The sequence below is a fragment of the Aotus nancymaae genome, unplaced genomic scaffold, assembly GCF_030222135.1.
Source record: "Aotus nancymaae isolate 86718 unplaced genomic scaffold, 86718_ANA_hifiasm-v0.15.2.pri h1tg000018l, whole genome shotgun sequence".
In the NCBI taxonomy this organism is placed as follows: domain Eukaryota; kingdom Metazoa; phylum Chordata; class Mammalia; order Primates; family Aotidae; genus Aotus; species Aotus nancymaae.
The window spans coordinates 7,237,097-7,260,750 of record NW_026988430.1 but is presented as its reverse complement, the minus strand read 5'-3'; the positions used below and the strand labels follow the sequence as shown (position 1 = coordinate 7,260,750).

Sequence of the window (23,654 nt, the reverse complement as noted above, 5' to 3'; positions counted from 1 at the left end):
AAGGATATATCCAATTCCTGTGGACATCTTATTCCTCAGCGTTTCCTATTAAGCTTTTTGATTAGGATTTTCCCCCCAACTATTATCCATTGCCTCATACAGTTGCCATGTTAAAACGCTTTTCCATAATTGTTTGTTTTCCAAAAATACTCCGTGGAGAGGCTTTGCACTAGACAGTTTTCATTCTGGTCAAATAAAGACAAACCTTTCAAGTGAGGTCTTCCCGGGAACCACCAGACAGATGACATACTGACAGTTCACTGAGAATAAGGCTTTGAAGGAGCTCCAGCTCCATTCTGCTTGCGCTGGTTGGGGATGTGGGCTATTTTTCAAGGCAACTACTGAACTAGAGAGTGAGGAATGGTCTAAGGCAAGTTAAAACAAATCTCCCTATTCTTGCAGAAATTATTCTTGAATAAATGCTCCTTGAGTTGCTGCAAGAATTTGGTTACATTTCTAGAGTTCTGAAAAAGTTCATTCTGGTCTATTTTTTTGGCCATTTTTTTTCCCAAGCCAAACTGTATCCAGCTTTATTAAAGATACTTTCCATAAACAATCATGGTATTTTAGGCAGGACATGGGCAGACAATCATTAACAGTATACAATAATTTTCAAACTCCCTTCTTTGATGGAGCACCAAAAATCAGAAAGCCACTATAAAACCCAATGAAGTCTTCATCTGATGCTCCAAACAGGGAAAGTTTAGAGTGAAGATTGACATTTCACATTTAGCATGTTGTTTAACAACTTTTCACAAGCTTACCCTGCCTTTCAGGAAGTGAAATGAAAATGGCAGAATTTATCTGAAGATCCACAATCTAGAAATTGAACCACTGCTCTTTTGACAGGTGCCATCTCAGTGGCATCACTGGCAAGTCCAGATTGCCTGACACACCGGTAACCAATGACTGGGGGTCAGGTCCCAAAAGATGTCTGGGCTTAAGGGAGTTAAGTCTATGCTGAAAGATGGAAAGGGAGAAGAGGACATAAAAATGAATTTGTTTTTCTATACCACAAGGATTTTGTGTGCCAAGGGGTCCATGTGTGTCAAAGTCAGAGAATCCCTCCTCCTGGGAGCCAAGAGGAAGTCTCTCAAAACTAGAAGGGAAAGGTGTTTTCCCCACATCAGTCCAAGGGAAAGGTGTTTTCCCCACATCAATCCAACTTTGCAGGCATTCTATTAATGACATATGCCCCTTCCCCCAAAACAACAGTGAAGTGTTCTGTGTGCTAACAACATAGCTTAAAAAAAAAAAGTAAAACAAAATTCTGCATTTTTATAAAACTTGATAAAAAATAGTGTTTCAAATTGTACAGTCAACAGAAGTACACAGTTATCAAAAATGCACACATTTCACTTGGCATCTCCAGCACCTTCGGCTTTCTGTGCCTGGTCTGTTTTGGCATCTCCATTTTCTGCAAGGTTATTCCCTTCCTTGCCAGCATCAGCTCTTCACTTTTTCCCCTTGGGTACCTTCTTTCCCTTGTTTGCAGGGGCCTTTTTAGGCTTGGCTCTGGCTTTGGAGGAGCAGGTTTAGCAGACAACCTCGCGGATCTTCTCTGTGGTTCGTCCTTCACCTTGGCTTTATCTCCTTTAGCATCCCCTTCAGCCTTTCTCTTGGGTATGCTGGCGACGGAGGCGGGATGTAGGTGCTGGGCGCAGGATGCAGCGGCGCATGGGCTTTGGTTGGTCCGGGGGTCGTTCTCACCTCTAATTCTTCACACTGCTCCTTTATGGCTATTTGTTTGGTTGTTGTTGCTTTTATGAAGGGATGAATTTTTGGGTGTCTATTCCACCATTTTCACTGATGTCACCTACAACACGGTTTTAAATTTCTAAAGTCTCACCGGCCACATGTCTGTAGTCCCAGATACTTGAGAGGCAAAGGAAGAAGGATCCCTTGAGTCCAGGAGTTCTGGGCTGTAGTGTGCTATGCTGATTGGGTGTCTGCACTAAGTTCAGCATCAGTATGGTGACCTCCCGGGAACAGGAGACCACCAGGTTGCCTAAGAAGGGATGTCTCAGCCCAGTTCAGAAATGGAGGAAGTCAGAACTCCCATGCTGATCAGCAGTGGGATCGGGCTTGTGAATAGCCACTGCTAGCCAGCCTGGGCAACATAGTGAGTGAGAATGTGTTTCTTTAAAAAAAAGTCTCAATGACCGTAGACTAATTAAATATTTAATCATAGGAAATGATTAGGGAAAAGAAATAAAAAGGGAAACTATAATTCTCTCTCTCTTTTATTTTTTGCTCTATCGCCCAGACTGGAGTACAGTGGCTCAATCTCGGCTCACTGCAACCTCTGCCTCCTGGGTTCAAGCAATTCTCCTGCCTCAGCCTCATGAATAGCTGGGACTACAGGCACGCACCACCACACCCTGCTAGTGAGAAACTGTAATTCTCATAGAGGCCTTCTCAGAGTAGATGAAGATTTAAAGGCATTTCTGTATTTAGTCTTCTCAAAATTAAGGCTGGGCCCAGTGGCTCACACCAGCACTTTGGGAGGCCAAGGCAGGCAGATCACCTGATATCAGGAGTTCAAGACCAGCCTGGCTAACATGATGAAACTCCCATCTCTACTAAAAATACAAAAATTAGCTAGGTGTGGTGGTATGTACCCATAGTCCCAGCTACTTGGAAGACAGAGGAAGGAGGATTACCTGAGCTTGGGAGGTAGAGGTTGTAGTGAGCCAAGATTACACCACTCCAGCTTGGGCAACAGAGCAAGACCCTGTTGGAAAGAGGAGAGGGAGATCGAGGGAAGGGAGGGAGGAAGGGAAGGGGGGAGGGGAGGGAAGGGAAGGAAAGGAGGAAGGGGAGAGAAAAGAAAGAGAGAAAGGGAAAAAGAAAAGAGAGAGAAAGGAAAAAAGAAAAAAGAGAGAAAGAGAAGAAAGGGGGAGGGAAGGAGGGAAAGGAAAGAAAAGAAAAAAGAAAGAGGGAGGGAGGGAGAGAAGGAAGGAAAGAGAAAGAAAGAAAGAAAGAAAGAAAGAAGAAAGGAAGAAAAAGGAAAGGAAAGAAAAGAAAAGGAGGAAGAGGGGAGGAAGGAAGAAAAGGAAAGGAGGGAGGGAGAGGAAGGGAGGGGAGAGAAGGAGGGAAGGAAAAATGGAAAGAAAGAAGGAGGGAGGGAAATGAAAGAAGGAAGGAAGGAAAGAAAGAGAAAAGAAAGGGAAGGAAGAAAGGGAAAGAAGGAGGAGGGAAATGAGGAAAAGAAAGAGGAAGAAAAAAACAGTGGTGAGAGGGAAGAAAGAAAGGAGGGAGGAAAGGAGGGAAGGAAGAAAGGGAAAGGAGGAAGGGAAATGAAGGAAAGAAAGAAGGAAAGAAGGAACAAAGAAAGAAGGAAAGAAAGAAGAAATAAAAGAAAAGGAGGTGGGAAGGAGGGAAAGAAGGAGGGAGGAGCAATGAAGGGAAGGAAGAAAGAATGAAAGAGAGAAAGAAAAAGAAAGAGGGAGGGAGGGAAGGAAGGAAGAAAGGGAAAGAAGGAGGGTGGGGGGGAAATGAAGAAAGAAGAAAGAAAGAATTAAAAAACCCATAAGGTTAAAGTAAACCCTCTTTCTTCATACAGATTAAACATATGAGTTCAAATTACAGCTTTGCTTCTTAATAGCTTGGTGACCTAGGACAAATTATGTAACCTCTCTGTTCCTCAGTTTCCTCATTTATAAAGTAGGGCAATAATAATATCTACCATATAAGGTTATTGTGAGGATTAAATGTGAAGCGCCGATCATTTAATACCTGGCAGCCCAATAGATACTCGCTGTAGTAATTATTATTTTTATAATTTCTGCGAAAGTATGGTGATGATTCTTGGGTTAACCTAAAGGCAGATTTTCTTTTATTTCTTCCTGTTTCTTTTCTTTTTTTCATTCACTTTAAAGAATTAAAAAGAAAATAGATTCCAGCATTTTGGAATAAAAATTTGCATCAAAATGAATTTATTCTTTTTATTGACATATAAACAAAATGTCATTTGTTTATTCAATAAACATTTATTAAATGCCTAGTAAATTTCAGACATCGTGCCCAGCACAGGGATCACAATGACAATAAGATGTGGTGTCTTCCCTTAAGGAGCTGATAGTCCAGGAGACTGACAGGTAGACAAGTGATTACATGAAATGTAGCAAAGGCTGTGATGTGATACAAGAATACAAGTGGGAGTATGTGATAGGAGTATGGTTTTGACCAGTTCCTCCTCTTAGACTTATCCCTTTTTCTTTGGCTCTAAAGCAAAAGAATTGGTCCTTTTTTTTTTTCTTAACTGTGCAAATTAAGCCATAAATTTTAACTTTATAAAGATAAGACAAGCGGCCAGGAACAGTGGAACACACCTGTAATCCTAACACTTTGAAAGGCCGAGGTGTGTGGATTACCTGAGGTCAGGAGTTCGAGACCAGCCTGGTCCACATGGTGAAACCCTGTCTCTACTAAAAATACAAAAATTAGCTGGGCATGGTGGCGGGCACCTGTAATCCCAGCTACTCAGGAGGCTGAGGCAGGAGGCAGGAGGATCACTTGAACGTGGGAGGCGGAGGTTGCAGTGAGCTGAGATCCAGCCATGGAGGACACTAGAAACTGTTTCCTACAGAGTCAGGGCTTCCTACTAGCATTGTCACTTCTGGGGTTTTTGACCTGAAAAGTTCTGTGGCATATTTTTTCTTTGTTTTCCATTTTTTGGTTTTTCTATTTGTTCCCCTCTTTCTCTCCTCTGCTTTATCTTCTAGAGACCTAGGTAGTTCCTAGAGGAATAGTGCTTTATGGAGTCTAATGGTGATTTATTGGGTAAAAACAGAAAATGATTTTTTTTTTACCTACACGTTCCATACCAAAAAATGAATATAAGCTTTTCATGCAGTTTCACACATTGAAAATGCAGGTAATTTTAATTCCTTGTTCTTTTCAGAATTCTCAATCGCAATCCTCTGACAACTGTTGAAGATCCATATTTGTTTAAATTGCCAGCATTAAAATATCTGTAAGTATTACAGTACTCTCATGAGTCATGAAATGATTTATGCTCTTTTTAAGTTTTTCATCAATGATTAAGTATTTTGCATTTAGGCTAAAAAGTGATAATTTAAATTTAACTGGGTTATTGAAAAAAAGTTATTGGCAAAGAAAAGGATTAAGAAAGGATGTATAATGGTCAAGACAGCCAGCAGGGGAAGAGGACAGTGTTGAAGAACCCATATAGATTTGGAACATGCAGACACGTGGAGGAATATTACTTAACTAAGAAAGGAAGAAGGAATAGGTGTTCATTAGTCTAAAAAGGAAGAAAAGAGTAAATAATCAAGATGAGTGAATCCAATATGAAAATGAGAAGTAAGATAATGGTAAAATATATATATATACACAGCTGACTACAATCACCATGTCAAGTAAGAAGAATAAATAAATAAATAAATAAATAAATAACAAAAAAGTACAAGTTCTACTCTTGAATATCATTAATTTGATGATGCAAATCAACTTAAATTTCTTTAATAAGAACTCTCTGGAATTCTGCAGCAAATAAACTCTTGAGTTGGCTTGTTTTATAGAAAAGCCAAAATTGAAGTAATCACATGTCCTTGAAATGTCTTTTTTAAGTACAGAATTTTTGTATTGGCATTTATATCACGAATGTTTCGGTTTTCCTCTTCAGAGACATGGGAACAACACAAGTCCCACTTACAACAGTTAAGAACATCCTCATGATGACTCTTGAATTGGAAAAACTGTAAGTTATTTTTTTCTTAGATTTATTTTCACTTAATTGGTTCTTTAAGTTTGTTTTAGTATTTTCTTAAGTCAGGTTTACTGAGATGCAATTTTCATATAACAAAATTCACCCTTTTTGAGTGTACAGTTTTATGAGTTTTGACAAATGTATATTGACATAACCACCACCACATTCCCAATATAAAGCATTTCTGTCACCTCAAAAAGGCCCCTCACGTCCCTTTATAGTCAGTCCCCTCCTCCCACCATCAGCCCCTGTAAACTACTAATCTGATTTCTGTTCCTATAGTTTTGCCTTTTCCAGAATGTCTTATAAATGAAATCATATAGCATGTAGCCTCTTGTATCTGGCTTCTTTTACTTAGCATAATTTTTTTTTGAGACAGAGTTTCACTCTGTCACCCAGGCTGCAGTGCAGCCACATGACCTCAGCTCATTGCAACCTCCACCTCCCAGGTTCAAGCAATTCTCCTGCCTCAGCCTCCCGAGTAGCTGGCTGAGACTACAGGCACCTGCCACCATGCCTGGCTAATGTTTCCTATTTTTAGTAGAGACGAGGTTTCACCATGTTGGCCAGGCTGGTTTCGAACTCCTGACCTCAAGTGATCCACCCACCTCGGCCTTCCAAAATGCTGGGATTACAGGTGTGAGGCACCGCCCTTGGCCTCACTTAGCATAATGTTTTTTGAGATTATGCTACATCCATGTTGTTGCACCTATCAGTACAGCTGGCCCTCCATATCTGCAGGTTCCTCATCCATGGATTCAACTAATCATGGATGGAGAGTATTTGGAAAAAGTAAAATATATGAAATAATAAAAACAGTAGAAAATTTAAAATATGGTATAATTATTTACATACCATTTATACTGTATTAGGTATTTAAAGTATACCCAAGGCTATATACAAATGCTATGTTATTTCATGTAAAAGACTTTAGCCTCTGTGGACTGTGGTATCTGCAAGGGGTCCTGGAGCCAATCCCCTGCAGACATGGAGGGACAACTGTTCACTCCTTTTCATTGCTCAGTAGTATTCCAGTTGTGTGGATGTATCCATTTGTTTATTCATTCATCAATGTATGGACATTTGGGTTGTTTTCAATTTTTTGGCAATTATGAATAAAACTGCTAAAAACACTCATATACAGGTCTTTGTGTGTGAACCTCTGTTTTCACTTCTTTTGGGCAAATACCTAGGAGTTGGATTGTTCACATGCTAAGTTCATATTTAACTTTTTAAGAACTTGCTAAACTGTTTCCTAAAGTGTCTGTGCCATTTTACATTTCCACCAGCGTTGTGTGAGTGTTGCAGTTGTTCCATAACTTTAGCAGATTCTTTTTTTTTTTCTTTGACACAATCTTGCTCTATCCCCAGGCTTGAGTGCAGTGGCACTATCTTGGCTCACTGCAACTTCCACCTCCTGAGTTCAAACAATTCTCCTGCCTCAGCCCCCCAAGTGGCTGTAGGCACCCACCACCACACCTAGCTAATTTTTGTAATTTTAGTAGAGATGGGTTTTCACCATATTGGCCAGGCTGGTCTTGAACTTCTAACTTCAAGTGATATACCCACCTTGGCCTCCCAAAGTGCTGGAAGGTGTGAGCCACCGTGCCCAGCCCAGCCGATTTTTTTTTTTTTTTAATTTTTTAATTGCCAAAGCAGGAGTGCAGCTGCACAATCTCAGCTCACTGCAATGTCCGCCTCCCAGGTTCAAAGAATTCTCCTCCCTCAGCCTCCTGAGTAACTGGGATTACAGGTGCCCACCACCACGCCCAGCTAATATTTGTATTTTTAGTGGAGACAGGGTTTCAGCTTGTTGGCCAGGCTGGTCTCAAACTCCTGGCCTCACATGATCCACCCACCTTATCCTCCCAAAGTGCTGGGATTACATGCGTGAGCCACCACTCCTGGCCCAGCCCAGCAGATTCTTATATTTCAGTTTTTAAAGAAATGTTTGCCTTTCTACTGCTATATGTGTAGTGGAATCTCATTGTGGTTTTAATTTGCATTTCTTTAATAGCTAGTGATGTTGAATGTCTGTTCATGTGCAAATATCTTCCTTACTAAATTGTTCAAATCTATTCCCATATTTTAATTGAATATTAATCTTTTTATTAATGAGGTTTGTCCCCTGTAATCCCATAAGAGATTATTTATTATTGAGTTTTAAGAGTACTTTATAGACTCTAGATACAAGTCCTTTCAGGGACCAGGTGCAGTGGCTCATGCCTATAATCCCAGCACATTGGGAGGCTGAGGCAGGAGGATTGCTTGAGGCCAGGTGTTTGAGACCACCTGGGCAATATGGTGAAACCTCGTCTCTACCAAAAATATAAAAACAATCCAGGTGTGGTGGTGCATACCTGTGGTCCCAGCGCTTTGGGATTGCTTGAGCCTGGGAGGTCGAGGCTGCAGTGAGCCATGATCACCACTGCACACCAGCCTGGATCACAGAGTGAGATGCTATATCAACAAATAAATAAGTAAATAAATTTTTTTTAAAAAGTCCTTTTAGATATGTGTTTAGTAAATATCGTCTCTCAGATTGTGGTTTGTGTTTTCATTCTGTTAAAAGTGTTTTTTCTGGCTGGGCACAGTGACTCATGCCTGTAATCCCAGCACTTTGGGAGGCCAAGGTGGGTGGGTCACCTGAGGTCAGGAGTTTGAGACCAGCCTGGCCAATGTGGCAAAATCCCATCTCTACTAAAAATACACAAATTAGTGGTGGCGGGCACCTGTAATCCCAGCTACTCAGGAGACTGAGGCATGAGAAATGCTTGAACCCGGGAGGTGGAGGTTGCAGTGAACTGAGATTGCACCACTGCACTCCAGCCTGGGCAACAGAGTGAGACTCTGTCTCAAAATGAAAAATAAACAATAAAAATAAAAGTATTTACTGAAGAGCAGAAGTTTTTAATTTTTATAAGCTTTAAGTTAGCAATTTTTTCTTATATGGCTTATGCTTTTTTCTTTCTTATTTAAGAAATCTTTAAGAACTTGTTGTTTAATCCAAAGTCAAAAAGATTTTCTTTTATGTCTTCTCCCAGAAATTGTATAGTTACATTTAGGTCTATGATCCGTTTTGAGTTAATTTGCATATATGGTGTGAGGTATCTATTTTTTTTTCAATTTTATTTTTTATTTTTAGTAGAAATGAGGTCTCACTATGTTGCCCAAGCTGGTCTCAAACTCCTGGCCTCAAGTGATCCTCCTGCCTCACCCTCCTAGAATGCTGGGATTATAGGCATGAGGCACTGTGCCTGGCCTTCTTTGCAGTTAAAATTATATATACATATATACATATACATATATACACACACACACACACACACACACATCAGCTAGGTGTGGTGGCATACACCTGTAAGTCCCAGCCTCTAGGAAGGCTGAGGCAGAAGGATCATTTGAACCCAGAAGGTGGAGGTTGCAGTAAGCCAAGATGGTACCACTGCACTCCTGTCTGGGTGACAGAGCATGACCCTATATATATCTGCAGGGCCCTATTGTGAGTTTGTTACACAACTTACTGCAACTTAAATTGTGCCACCCGCCCCCCAACACACAATATGGCAAGCTAAATAGAAACTCAGGTATGCTAAGGCTAGTTGAGGGCATTATACAGGATTAGCATGGAATGGGCCCTTCATTTAGCACTCTGCTGCATTCATTTTTGTCAGGTCACTTTCTCATCTTCATCACGTTATCAAATCTGTTTTATTGCTCTAGCCTCATTTTCCTCAGCCTCCTGCAGCATCTTCCAAGTCAGCTAGATCCCTTCCTCTCTGGATGAAGTCCTCTTCATCAACCAGCCTTCTCACTTAGTTCTCTAACATAGTGAAGTTCTGTCTGCTTTTTTCTTTACCATTAGTGGATAGGAAAAATGCTCCTATTCTCTGTAACCATTTGTCATCAGGACTCAAAAGACATTGAACTAACTGCCCTATTGGAGTTCATTATTGGAAGTCTTCAGGAGTTTACACATTTATATACAAAGAAAGTAGGGCAGCTCATGTGAGTCTTGGCTCGTGTGTAATGATCTTTAATGCGTATTGGAAAATTATTATTCTCAAGTAAGAATAGTCTATACCTCAGGTCATTTACAGTCTCAAAGATTTGTCAGTATACTTTAAAACAGTTCTGGGAACAGTTAAGGAGACTAAAGAGTCATAAAAACTAAATGCAATGTCTGATGTGTGATTGGATTCTGAATTTTTTTAAGCCATGATATGATTGGGACAATTGTGAAAATTTGTATAGGGACTACATAGTAGGCATATTAAGTTTCATTGGGTGATAATAGTATTCTGGTTATGGAGGAGAATGTCTAGGTCCTTAGGGGCTGCACACTGAATTATTTAGTGGTGAAGGCTCATTATATCTGCAACTAACTCTCAAATGTTTTGTCCAGAAAAATATGTAGACATACATACATGGAAAGCAAATGTGGCAAAGTATTAGCAACTGTTGGGGTTAGGTGGGAAATGAAAAAAAAAAAAAAAAAAAAGCAACTGTTGATTCCAGATGGAAGTTATACAGGTGTTCATTATACCATTTGAAAATATTTCCCAGCCATCCTAAGGCTTAAAGGAAAAAAGGAAATTGTTTAAAATAAGAAGTTGAAGGCACAAAAATAACAACAAAAACTTTGGGTTCATGCCTGTAATCCCAGCACTTTGGGAGGCCAAGGAGAGAGGGTTGCTTGAGCTTAGGAGTTCAAGACCAGCCTGGGCATCATGGTGAAACCCCATCTTTACAAGAAATACAAAAATTAGCCGGGCATGGTGGCACACACCTGTAGTTCTAGCTACTCAGGAGGCTCAGGTGGGACGATCACTTGAGCCCAGGAGGCAGAGGCTGCAGTGAACTGAGATTGTACCACTGCACTCAGCCTGTGTAACAGAACAAAACCCTGCCTCAACACAAACAAAAGAAACACCTCTGTGTCAGAGTTAAGGTTGCTATGTAAGTAAAATGCCAGGTTATGGTTCTGGGTCCATTCTTTCTATATGAAGATCAAAAGCTTCCACTGGACCCAAAGGAACACTACTAGTCGCTAGTGGTTATTTCTCTATAGGTTTGAAAGCTGTGTCAGGCCAACTTACTGGATGCAGTTTTAATATAAAACACTATATGTTTGTTTATACCCATTACTGGAGATAGGAAAAAAAAAAAAAAAACTCTATATGTTGTACTCCCAACTCATAGACTTCATATATCCATGAGACACTCTTCTGTTTTCACAGTTTTAATGAGGTCCTGATAAAGTCATCCTTTTGAAGGACCCAGAAAAGGCCCCCACAGCCTCTGCAATGTAATAATTATAGTAGTTAACATTTATTGAGCACTCACTGTGTGCCAGGCATTTTTCAGGTATTGATTCATTTAATCCTCAAAACTCATTAGAGGTAGGTACTATTATAATGACAAGGCCAAGGAACAGAGATTAAGCAGTTTGCCCAAATTCACATTATTAGTGGAGCTGGGATTTAAGCCTGGTCTGGCTGTGGAATCTGTATTCTTAATGACCATGCTATACTGCTTAAGATTAACCTTGAGATTTACTCCAGATAACAGAGGTTTTTTTAATCTCTCTAAAACTGCCCCCAATAAGTCATAACAATAATCAATTATCTTGGTATCTCTTTTGCCCAAATTTATATTTTGAAAAAAACTCAAACATACCATAAAGATGAAAGAATAGTACAGAATCCAATCAAAGGTCAGGCACTGCATGTCATGTCTTCATTTCCTTTAATCTAAAACATTCCTCTACTTTTTTTTTTATCTTTCATGATACTGGTATTTTTTAAGAGTCAAAGATAGCTGTCTTGTAAATTGTCCCACAATCTGGATTTGTCTGTTTCCTCATGATGAGATTCAAGTTAAGCATTTTTGGGAAGAATACTGCATAGGTGATACATCCTTCCTGCCTCATGACCACAGGTGGCCCATAATGCTAAGTTTGATCACTTGATTAAGGTGATCTTCCAGATCTCTCCATTGGTGTTATTTTTGCTGGGTGCAGCGGCTAACGCTTGTAATCCCAGCACTTTGGAAGGCTGAGGTGGGCAGATCACTTGAGTCCAGGAGTTCTAGACCAGCCTGAGCAACAAGGTAAAACCCTGTCTCTACTAAAAATACAATAAACAAAAGAAAATTAGCTGGGCGTGGTAGTGCAAGCCTACAGGGGGCTGAATTTGGAGGATCACTTGAGCCCAGTCAAGGCTGCAATGAGCTATAATTTTGCCACTGTATTTCAGCCTGAGTGACAGAGTGGAACCTTGTCTCATAAAAAAAATAAAAAAGAATTTTCCCCTTGGTAATTAATAAATAATCTGTGGGGTGGTACTTTGAAATCAGTAAAGATCCTGTTCTCCAAGTGTCTTTTTACCCAACTGTGTATCAATAATAATCCTTGTCTGAATCAATTTTTATTACAGTGGTGGTGCAAAGTGACACTTTTTTAAATTTTGTCATTCCTTCTGCATTTACTAGCTGGCATTATTTCATTAAAGGAGAACACCCCCTCTTTCTTTTTGAATATCATTCTTCATGGATTCTTCTTTATATTAATTATGTTGTAGCTTATTATTGTTGTTATTCTTTTGAATGCTCAAATCCAGATTTGGCCAATGCAATCTCTGTTATTTTTTTACCCCACAATACATGTTAAACTAAGCTGTTTTTAATGCCCAGAGAATGTCTAATATTTCCCACTCCCAACAGGAATTGAGAAAGAGACTACAGAAGTTGGGGACTTATTCAGACTCTTCTTAGAAGTCTACCTTCTTCCTGTGTACTTTCAGCCCAAAGTGAAACTTTTGAGTTGGGAAAAGATACTTCTGAATTAAACTGCTGACCAATGTCACCCAGTTCTAATCCCAACCATGTTTATTCTAGGCATACCATACTCACTGCCATGCTTACCCTTCTGTTGTGCACCTCTGTCCTCCTTCCTGTGGCCTTCTGGTTCCTACCCAACTGTCCAGTCCATAGGCCTCAATAACACCTTTTTGCCCAGCCCTGTGGTAGCATTGGTCTGCCTCCTTTACCTGCTCAAGAAACCCCTTCACCATTAATTTATTGTTCTGTGATTTTATCTATAGGATCTTACCCAGCCATATGGCCTGCTGCCTCTGCCAATTTAAAAATAGCTTTGAGGTTGTCTGCAAGACAGTCAAGCTGCATTGCAACAGTGCATGTCTGACAAACACCACACATTGTCCTGAAGAAGCATCCATAGGGAATCCCGAAGGAGCATTCATGAAGGTGTTACAAGCTCGGAAGAAGCACACGAGCACTGAGCTGACTATTGAGCCAGAGACACCCTCAGACAGCAATGGCATCAACTTGTCAGGCTTTGGGAGTGAGCAGCTAGACATCAATGATGAAAGTGGTGTTATCAGTGCACTAAATTATATCTTGCCTTATTTCTCGGCAAGATATCTAGAAGATGTGGAGGCAACGTTGTTATCATTCGTTAAACTGCTTTTTTCAGATACACAAGGTGGTGACAGGCCCCTGGGTATTTTGAAGAACCATGCAAAGAGCCCCTCTCTTCAACCTGCATCTGACTCAATTTACGAAAATAAATTGAGAAAGCTGTATTTTCTGGAAAATGTGTTAGATGCAGAAATTCAAGAAAAAATTGATGAGGTTAAAAGGGAAGAAAAAACTGCCATGCTTGTACAGTCCAGCGATTTAGGTCCCAAATTTAAACGGCAAATTTTTCAAACAAAATTAGAAACTGCTCAACCACAGGAAAACAGCCTGGCAAAGATTCAAAGTGTAGGAAAAATCCTGCAGAGAGCAAACAGAGTCCTTATGGGCCCAAGGAGCGTCCAGAAAAGGCACTTCAGAGAGCTGGGAAAGCAGAGCATCAGGAGGGAACAGAGTGCCCAGGCATTTGTGGAAAACACTGCCAAAGGAAAAAGGCCTGGGATTGCAGCCCCAAGGGAGCTGGAACAGCCTCATGTGGTGCAGAGGCCTGAGAAGTTAGTGGGAAACACTATCTACACCAAGCCTTTGTTCACCCAAGAGCATAAGACTGTGGTCTCCTCTTTGCCGAAAGCCTTCTCCATGGGAGGGCCTTCCGCCTCCACCTCTGCAAAAGCCCAACCTGAGGTAAGAAACAGACAGAAAGACTTAACCTACGCCACTTTGAAGGCTGCTAAACCAACCATCAATTCCAAAATAAAACACCACATTCATACAACTCGCTCCCGTGTGGTCCACAGAACACCCAAGGCCAAAAAGAGTCAAAAGCTCAAAAAGAAAAGTCTTCCCAACAGACTGATGCTGGTGAAGAGGCCTCCATTCTCTGCAGCAAAAAGCCTGTTCCCTGACCTGTTCCCCAAGCCCAAAAACTTCAATTACCCATGGCTCTTGTCCCCAGGTGATCGGTTTGAAATTCAGCTAAACCAGAAGCTGCGGTCCCTCATCCCTAACAACAATGTGAGAAGGCTCATAGCTCACGTTATCCGAACCTTGAAGATGGACTGCTCTGAGACCCAAGTGCAATTAGCCTGTGCTAAGCTCATCTCCAAGACAGGCCTCCTCATGAAACTTCTCAGTGAACAGCAAGAAGTAAATGTGTCCAGGGCAGAATGGCATACGGACCAATGGGAAACTGAGAACTATATCGAGAGCACAGAAGCCCAGAGTGAACAGAAAGAGCGGAAGTCAAGTGAGGTGAGGACCACAGAGAAAGGTGAGACCCAGACTTTCCCATCATTTAGCATATGTCAGGAAAGTGCCAACACAAGAGAACCTGGGACTCACAGGCCATAGCTTGTCTTGGCCATGTAACTTTGGCCAGGTGGCTCATGCCTGTAATCCCAGCACTTTGGGAGGCTAAGGTGGGTGGATCGCTTGAGGTCAGGAGTGTGAGACCAGCTTGGCAACATAGTGAAACCCTGTCTCCACAAAAAAACACAAAAATTAGCTAGGTGTGGTGACACATGCCTGTAGTCCCAGCTACTCAGGAGGCTAGCTAAGGTGTGAGGATCACCTGAGCCCAGGGAGGTCAAGTCTACAGGGAACCATGATCATACCACTGTACTCCAGCCTGAGCAACAGAGTGGGATCCTGTCTCAAAAAAATAAAAAAGAACCTGTAAGCTACTCACTTGGAATACTAGGGTTTTTAATAGTTAGCTTTCATCCTATCTCTTTGTTTTTTTAAAAAAATTGTTCTTTCCTTTTTTTTTTTTTAGCTCACTAAAGTTGTTCCAGGATACAGCTACAACAACCTCATCGTGGCAATACCTGTGACTGTAATTGCAATTTTGATCCTAATTTTCTGTGCCATCAAGGTAAGAACAATAATTAATTCAGGTTTTCAGAATGCAATTCTGCCTCTGTGTAGATTCAGAACCCACAAACTGAAAATCAAAGCCACTTTCCCACCTACTACTACTTGGCATTCTCCTTCAGTTGTTTAAGGCCGAGGTATGCTTTGTTCTTTTACTATAATGTATATTCCAGGATTTTAAAAGGATCTTCACTTCCAGGAGATTTCTGTCAATTGAAATTAAGTTAATCCCACTAGACTATTTTAAGAAATTAAGTTGATATAATAGGAAAATTTCTCCCACTCAAAACTATGTCAACAATTGAATGTACTGTGCCACTAATTTATTTCCTTGTTGTTGAAATGAAGAGAAGTATATAATCTCCACCCTCACAGAGCTGTCATCACCCTGGAGAGGAAGGACGAAGCAAAACAGAGAAGTCTTGTCTTGTAGACTTACTAGACTCACACAGTGTCTTCCTTCTCCAGTGTGTAGGGTGCTGTCTAAATAAGTCCAGTTAAAGCACTACAGGGTAGCCATCTTTTAAAAAAGTAGTTGGCCACTTATTTAAGTTCACAGGGGAGGGGGAATGTCTCATAATCCAGCCCTCCTGAGCCCAGGCCCTCTGTGAGATGTGTCACCATTTCTCAGACACCATATGAGACATTCCTCCTTGGATTAGGGATGCTCAATCTGCATTACCTATCTAAAGCCTACATCTGGCTACTCTGGAGCGAGTCCTGTTTATAGCGCCCATTCCCAGAGCTTGCCTCTGTTTGCCTTTTGTTCAATTACACGATGTATTACTTTTCCCAACAGGCCAGTGCTAGCATATTGGAAGAGTGAGTTAATAAGTTGGCAACCTTGACGCTATGCTGCTAATCCAACTTTATTTCCCTCACTCACTATTTCCATTATTGTGGCAGCCCTCCATTCCAGCCAGAGCAGCCCTTCACCATACCCTGGTCACACCGTGCCCATTTCTGCTTTTGTCTGTGCCCTTGTCCACCTAAAATGCCCTTATTTCACTCTGTCACCATTTCTTAGGCACCATATGAGAGACTTCAGAGGCTGAAGTGGGAGGATTGCTTGAGCCTGGGAGGTCGAGGATGCAGTGAGCTGTGATCATACCACTGCATCCTTGCCTGGGCAACAGAGCAAGACCCTGTCTCAAAAATAGCCACCACCAAAAACTGTCTTGGGATTTGAATAGGATCACGTTAAATTTGCAGATTAATTTGAGAATTACATCTGTACAACATTCTAGGAACGTGATATCTCTTGTCATGTATTCATTTTTTTGAATGTCTGTCAGAAGAGTCTGTTTCCATCATATAGATCTTACACATCTTTTGTTAGATAAAAGATCTTTGTATTTTTGTTCCTAAATACTTCATACATTTTTATTGCCATTGTAAAAGGGATCTTTCTTCCATTTTCTAATTAGTTATTGGTGGTACGTGGGAAAAGTATTTAAGGTAGCCATCTTTTTAAAAAAATTTTTTTGTATGCTGATCTCTTGATTTTGTATATAGCCACCGTACTGAATTCCTATATTACTTCCAGTAAAATGTTAGTTGATTCTCTTAGGCTTCTTTGGCTGTCTAATATTTATCATTTCATATGCAAATAATGATAGTTTTGTCTCTTCCTTTCCAATAGTTATACTCTACTTTCTTCCTCCCTCCCTTCACTTCCTTCCCTTTCTTCCCTTCCTTCCTCCCTCTCTCCCCCTCCCCCTTCATTCCTTCCCTCCTTCCTTCCCTCCCTCCCTCCTTCCCTCCTTCCTTTCTTCCCTCCTTCCTTTCTTCCCTCCCTCCCTCCTTCCCTCCTTCCTTCCTGCCTTCCCTCCTTCCTTCCTTCCCTCCCCCTCTCTCCCTCCCTCCCTCCCTTCCTTTTTTCCTTCCTTTTTAGAGCCTGTTTTTACCCAGGCTGGAGAGCAGTCACTGTAACCTTAAAGTCCGGGGCTTAAGGGATCCTCCTGCCTCAGCTTCCTGAGTGGCTGGGACTACAGGCCAGCAACTAATTTTTTAAATTTTTTTGTAGAGACAAGGTCTTGCTATGTTGCCCAGGCTGGTTTTCCTGCCATTTTAGAGGAAAGATTCGGGTTTCCTTTTTTTCCTACTTTTAAGAGTTTTTATTAGGAATTATATGTTGAATTTTATCTCAAACAGTCAATAAAATATATTAAGTGCCAGCTGCATGCAAGATCCTAAGTTAGATACAGTCAGCCCTCTGCATCAGCAGGTCCACATCTTCAGATTCAACTAGATGAGGCTGAATATTTGAAAAAAACACCATAAAAATACAAATAGAAAGTACAGCATAACAACTGTCACCATTGTACAATATCTATACATTCTATTAGTGATGACTTAAAGCACATGTGGCCAGGCATAATGGTTCACACTTGTAATCCCAACACTTCGGGAAGCCAAGGTGGGAGGATTGCTTGACTAGCCTGGGCAGCATAGTTACTAAAAATAAAAACTAGCCAGGTATGGTGGTGTGCACCCGTAGTCCCAGCTACTGAAGAGACTGAGTTAGGCAGATCACTGGAGCCCAGGAGGCTGAGGCTGCAGTGAGCTGTGATTGTGCCACTGCACTCCAGCCTGAGCAACAGAGAGTGATCCTGTCTCTAAATAAAGTATATGGGGGATGTGTGTTGGTTATAGGCAAATACTGCATCATTATATGTAAGGGATTGAGCATCCACAGATTCTGGTATGGTGTGGAGGCAGCATCCTAGAACCAATCCCTTGCAAGATATCAAGGATGAGTGTACTGTGGAAGAATCAAAGCACTGTTAAACAGCATACAATTCCTGTCTCCAAAAAGTTCTGTCCTCGGGTGGATGAGACTTATAATGAATAAAAGGAATAAATACAGATTTGGAGATAGTGGTTGTTGTGATGGGTAATCTTAATTGTGTTTTCTTCCAAAACAGATGTATTGTCCTAGAAGGGCACCAAACAAAGATGAAGAAGCATTCTTAAGGTAAATATTAGCCTGGTGATTTTTTTTTTTTTTTAATTCAGAGTCTCACCCTGTTGCCCAGGCTGGAGTGCAAGGGCACAATCTCAGCTCACTGCAACCTCCACCTTCCAGGTTCAAGCAATTCTCCTGCCTCAGCCTCCTGAGTAGCTGGGATTACAGGCATGTACAACCACGCCCAGCTAATTTTTTGTATCTTTAGTAGAGACAGAGTTTCACCATGTTGGCCAGGCTGGTCTCGAACTCCTGACCTCGTGATGCACCCGCCTCGGCCTCTCAAAGTTATTTTATAGGTGTGAGCCGCTGCACCCAGCCAGTCCAGCAATTTTTAAATTATAATTTAAGAAATAGAGGAAAGCTTAGAACTCTATCCTCATTTTTCAGAGAGGAAACTACCCAAGACAGGAAGAATACTTACTTACCCTAATGCTTAGCCTGACTCCTCTGAAATTAGCTCCCCAGCCAAAGCTGAGCTGGATGGAACTAACAAGGACACATCTGATGTCCCCAGCCCTTTGGGGAGGTGGGAAGGGACAGGAAGGGGAAAGGTTTTGGTGCCTGTTCCTGCTGGTGGTGGCAGACTAGGGGCCTTCTTGGAGGCTCTGGGGAAGGGGTAGGGAAGGCCACCTGGTGTTGGAGTGAGGGCGCTAGTCTCCTTCAAGGCTGATGGAAGGAAGAATATGTGAGTCCTTCCTCTAAAGTGGCAGGAAACACTACTTTCTCTTTTTTTTTCCCTTTCTTTTTTCCCTGGATCCAAGAACTGAGGAAACACTACTTTTTCATCTCACTGGTTTTTGCGCTCCCACTCTATTCCTTTTATACAAACCTCACCGAATTTTAACTAGGAAGGCCAAGCCAGGTGGCTCACACCTGTAATCCCAGCACTTTGGGAGGCTGAGGCAGGTGGATCAATTAAGGTCGGGAGTTGGAGACTAGCCTCACCAACATGATGAAACCCCATCTCTAATAAAAATACAAAATTAGCCAGGCATGGTGTCACACACCTATAATCCCAGCTACCTGGGAGGCTGAGGCAGGAGAATCGCTTAAACCCAGAAGGTGGAGGTTGCAGTGAGCCAAGGTCATGCCATTTGCACTCCAGCCTAGGCAAAAAGAGTGAAACTGGTCTCAAAAAAAAGAAAGAAAGAAAGAAATAGGAGAGACTTTAGACAGTAGTTTGTCCTTTATGATAGGAAACCTGAGAACGAGAAGGGGAGAGTGTCTTGCCCCATGGTCACACAATGCACTCTGGCTTTTTCTATTTTATTCACATTCAAAAGAATGCTGTCCTTTAAGCTGATGTCACAGCTCACTCACTCACCAGTGACAGCGTACCATATGAAGATCTATGAGATGGATGACTTGGCTAGTTGCACTCAGGCATTTTTGCTTGAGGTGATTCAACTTATAGAATAAAGCAAATAAAGCATCTAGAAAAAAAAAACACCTCATCCTCCATCCCCCCATCAAATGATGCCCGTGAGACTAAGTCCGAAGGGGACTGATGTAAAATGCTTCTGCCTAGCATGGTTGTGCTGTCTGTTCACTGTACAAGGGCGCTTGGCCAAGGGGGTGAGTGGAACTGAAGATCCTCCCCGTGCTCCATGCTGAGCCACACACAAAGTCCCTCCAGCTATATTGTAGGGCCTTTCTGGACAGACAGGGAGAGGTTCTGAAAGTCCCATCTGCATGGAATTATTTTCAAGACCTCAGGTATGTGGTTTGCAGTGGTTCTGCTCACTGTGATTTTGGACTGAGGTACTCATTTAGTCCTAATTAAGACCAGAGAAGTACAATGTGAGAGACGTGGGAAACGGCAGCATCACTCAATGTTTTGTGCCTATGTCTCCTCAGGGGCACTTCCAGAAGTCTGCCACACAGGACATACTCATCGCAAAGTGCGACTCAGGTACATTGGAGCATTATTCATTGCTGTGGCCAGAGAAAGAAGAAGACATGAAAAATTAATATTTCCCTTTCTATCTTCTAGGGTGGCATTTTGTTAAGAGCGCTGCTCCAGCTTACAGATAAGTACAGATCTCTCAGTGCCACACGTGTGAACAACAGGCTACAGAAGCTGCCTAACGAGGAGTCTTACAGTGAGGAGGAGATCTTCAGCCGTCACTGACTGGCCTGCTGTAGTATTGGGATGCGAAATTAAAATAATTCACCAAGACAAAAGTATGCCAAATTGCAGGGTCTTTATTGCCAGCGACCGCGGAGGACTCACGTCTCTCTAACCCGCGGCTCCGAGAGGGGAGCGTCAGGGCTTTTTACACCCGAAAGACCACCTTGGGAGTGGGTTGAGGAATGGGGAGGGGGATCAACGGGCCCCAGACATTCCGAGGGCTGGTGGATTCTGTAAATCACCTCCTGGGCAGGGACGGGGGTGGGGGCCTCCGGACATTCCGAGGGCTCCGGGGCTTATTGTCACTTAAATTGCTACATAAATGATTCACAAAAGTCAAGACAAACATTAGTTTACATATTGGGTACCGACAAAAGTCAAGATAAACGTTAGTTTACATATGGTTTGGGTACCGGTGGAAATTACAGATCTTAGTTCACAGGGGCCAAGATGAGATTAGCTTGGGCTGCGCATTCCGATAAGCAAAGGCCGGCAATTCTATCAGTTACTGATGAGAAAGGTAAACAACAGCAAAGGCCAGCAATTCTGTCGGTTACTGATGAGAAAGGTAAACAACTTCACCTGGTGGACATTATCCAGAGCAGACTAGCAGTCTTATTTACAGAAACCAAGTCAGCAGTTATTGCAAGGAGAATGGGGCAGTTATTACAACTCATTTTTGGAGATTCATCTTTGTCATATAAAATGGCATTGCTCAGGTTCTGGCTCCAGGCCAGGTATAGCACACTGCGGTTTTTATAGGGGTAGAGGGACTAGGGGAGTGGGAGAGCTGATCTGGCGGGTGGCGATTGGTCAGGTTGGTCGTCGGGCGGGAAATCAGCCGGGCGGGGAGTTTGTTGGGTGGGAACTTACTGGAGAGCTGATGAGGCGGATGGTGATTGGTTTGATCGGTTGCCGGGCGGGAAGGTTGCTGGAACTGCATCAGTCTGAAGTTATGCGGGCCGAGCCAGGACAGTAATCAGAGTGAGATAAGGGACCCTCCCTGCGTGGGGGAAGGGGCTTTTCCCTATCGAGGCTTTCCATGTGGCCGGGGCCTGAGGGAAGAGAGGGGAAATAGGGCCCAAGGGTCCTCCACCAGACAAGAGTGACCCCAGCCCACCTCAGGCCTTCTGAAAAAATTTGTTTTTCTTACAATATATAGTTAATTCTAGCAATTCAGTAAGACATTTGAATGTGTAATTAAAAATTTATGCGGAAATAACAAGGGCCATCGGAAAGAAAAACAGTACTGAAGCCAGTGGCCCACGCATCCACCAGAGGCAGCAGGCAGGGGAAGCATAGGACCATCTTGCCCTCCCTTGTTTCCCAGTCTAATTAGTCACCCGGACCTGAAAACGTACCCTCAGGGGGTGGTGATTTTACAATTAAATACCATTGTTCTTGGTGCCCTCTCCCCTGGTTCATCAAGCACCAGTCATACAATACAACATACTTGACCTCCTGCCCACAGGGGACCTCCCCCACCTCCTGGCCCCTCTCATAAGATCACTGGGCCTACCTGCACTGTGGGGGCCAAGCCCTGTCTTTTTCCCAAGCCCTCAAACCCATGCATGAATGTTCATCCAGACGTGGGAGGGGGCTTTTCACCCTTGTAAGATGGTGGAAAATTCACATTGTTTTTTGGTTTTGTTGTTGTTGTTTTTCTTTTTAAAAATCCCAACCCTTGGATAGCAGAGAGATGCTGGAGGGGTAGGGTCAAGAAGAGTGTGTGAGAGCAGTAATTTCCCAAAACTGCCCTCTGCAAGACTATATTTCAGGAAACATACTGGTGGGGCTACCTCTCCATTCACATGTACTCCCCTAGCCTCTCCCCATCCCTCACTGATGCACATCCATAGCCCCACTGTTCCATGACAGCAGTAGAATACTGCAGAAGGCGAAAGGATTCCTCCACTCCATCTTCAAAGAAAAAGTCACTAATAAGTCACATTTGGTAAGTTAGTGAACGTTAAACACATTAGTGAGCAAAAGAAAATCTGAATGAACAAGAATTGGTAATCTACCTAACAGAACACAAGTGAACGCTGGCAGTTCAGTAATAGGAGGTAAAGAATGGTGCCAACTGCAGAACAGCAGCCCCCATCCCAGGAACAATATGACTGGGAAGCAGCCCCGCGTGCGTGCTGGTGGGGGTTCTAAGCAAAGCGAGTTGCCCATCAGTTCCAGTGAGTTTCCTGAAGCTTGACAAAAGACACCTGTTCTCGGGCCAGGTGCGGTGGCTCATGACTGTAATCCCAGCACTTTGGGAGGCTGAGGTGGGTAGATCATGAGGTCAGGAGGTTGAGACCATCCTGGCTAACACGGTGAAACCCCATCTCTAATAAAAATAAAAAAAATTAATTGGGCGTGGTGGCATGCACCTGTAGTCCAGCTACTCGGAGGCTGAGGCAGGAGAATCACTTGAACCCAGGAGGTGGAGGTTGCAGTGAGCTGAGATTGCACCATGGCACTCCAGCCTGGGCGATAGAGTGAGGCTCTGTCTCAAAAAAAAAGAAAAGACACCTGTTCTGCTGCTGCCTGCCCCAGTTACCTCCCCAAGTTCCTTACTGAGACTGAAAAGTGTCTTTCTGCATAATGACTTCAGTGAGCAAACAAATATTTGAGTTTAAAGCACAAGACTAAATAGTTATAAGTATAGGCAGAGCAGCAGCTACCATTTACAATTTGCTTACTTGATGCCAAACCCTGGTGGATTAGGCATTTTACAGTCTTTCTTTATTTTATATTTTATTTTATTTATTTATTTATTTTGAGACGGAGTTTTGCTCTTGTTACCTAGGCTAGAGTGCAACGGCGCGATCTCGGCTCACCGCAACCTCCGCCTCCTGAGTTCAGGCAATTCTCCTGCCTCAGCCTCCTGAGTAGCTGGGATTACAGGCATGCGCCACCATGCCCAGCTAATTTTTTGTATTTTTAGTAGAGACGGGGTTTCACCATGTTGACGAGGATAGTCTCAATCTCTTGACCTCATGATCCACCCGCCTCAGCCTCCCAAAGTGCCGGGATTACAGGCATGAGCCACTGCGCCTGGCCGTCCTTTTATGGTCTTACATCATTTAGCCCAGCAATCCATGGAAGCATAGTTTTTAAAATCATGATCTGACAGATAAGGAAACAGGGCTCGAAGAACATAGATGACCTGCCCAAGTGTCCAAGGCCACACATCCAAAACAACATGTTAGCGTTTTACACCAGGACTGTTAGACTTCAAAGCCTCTTAACCATTCCACTGCCCTGCTGTAGGGCATAGGAGATAGAGGGGGATGAGCTATGGTTGCCATCAAAGAATCTGTAATGATAACATACCGATGGTGAGGATGATGACAGCTGCTGTTTATTGGGCACCAGCTGTGGTCCAGGTACAGTGCTAAGCACTTTAGTTACACTGTTAAGTCACCAGGACAGAAAATCCCACACCAGCTCTGTAGAGGGGTGAGTGTTAGACATAAGCAGGGAGCTGACAAGAAGCCAAGACTAGGCTGGGCGTG

General features: G+C 42.6%; 1 protein-coding gene and 1 long non-coding RNA gene across 9 annotated transcripts in view; one reads left to right on the top strand and one right to left on the bottom strand.

Annotated features, from left to right (window-relative positions):
- The window catches only part of LOC135275728 (leucine-rich repeat-containing protein 37A3-like), a 38,827-nt gene extending 18,632 nt beyond the window's left edge, over positions 1–20,195 (top strand). For all 4 annotated transcript variants that reach the window (XM_064378223.1, XM_064378221.1, XM_064378222.1 and 1 more), the window contains 7 exons: positions 4,907–4,978; positions 5,651–5,725; positions 12,838–14,422; positions 14,946–15,044; positions 17,971–18,020; positions 19,872–19,926; positions 20,008–20,195. In XM_064378223.1, coding sequence (XP_064234293.1) covers positions 4,907–4,978; positions 5,651–5,725; positions 12,838–14,422; positions 14,946–15,044; positions 17,971–18,020; positions 19,872–19,926; positions 20,008–20,145 — 2,074 coding nt within the window. In that variant the 3' untranslated portion in view covers positions 20,146–20,195. The remainder of the gene's footprint in view (positions 1–4,906; positions 4,979–5,650; positions 5,726–12,837; positions 14,423–14,945; positions 15,045–17,970; positions 18,021–19,871; positions 19,927–20,007) is intronic.
- The window catches only part of LOC135275736 (uncharacterized), a 72,190-nt gene that overhangs the window by 16,578 nt on the left and 31,958 nt on the right, over positions 1–23,654 (bottom strand). For 2 of the 5 annotated variants that reach the window (XR_010343313.1, XR_010343311.1), the window contains one exon: positions 20,202–21,200. The exons of 2 other annotated variants lie outside the window; for them this stretch is intronic. This is a non-coding gene — a long non-coding RNA (uncharacterized LOC135275736). Of the gene's footprint in view, positions 1–20,201; positions 21,201–23,654 lie in introns of those variants that run through there. One more of the 5 variants, XR_010343309.1, reaches the window with a different exon arrangement.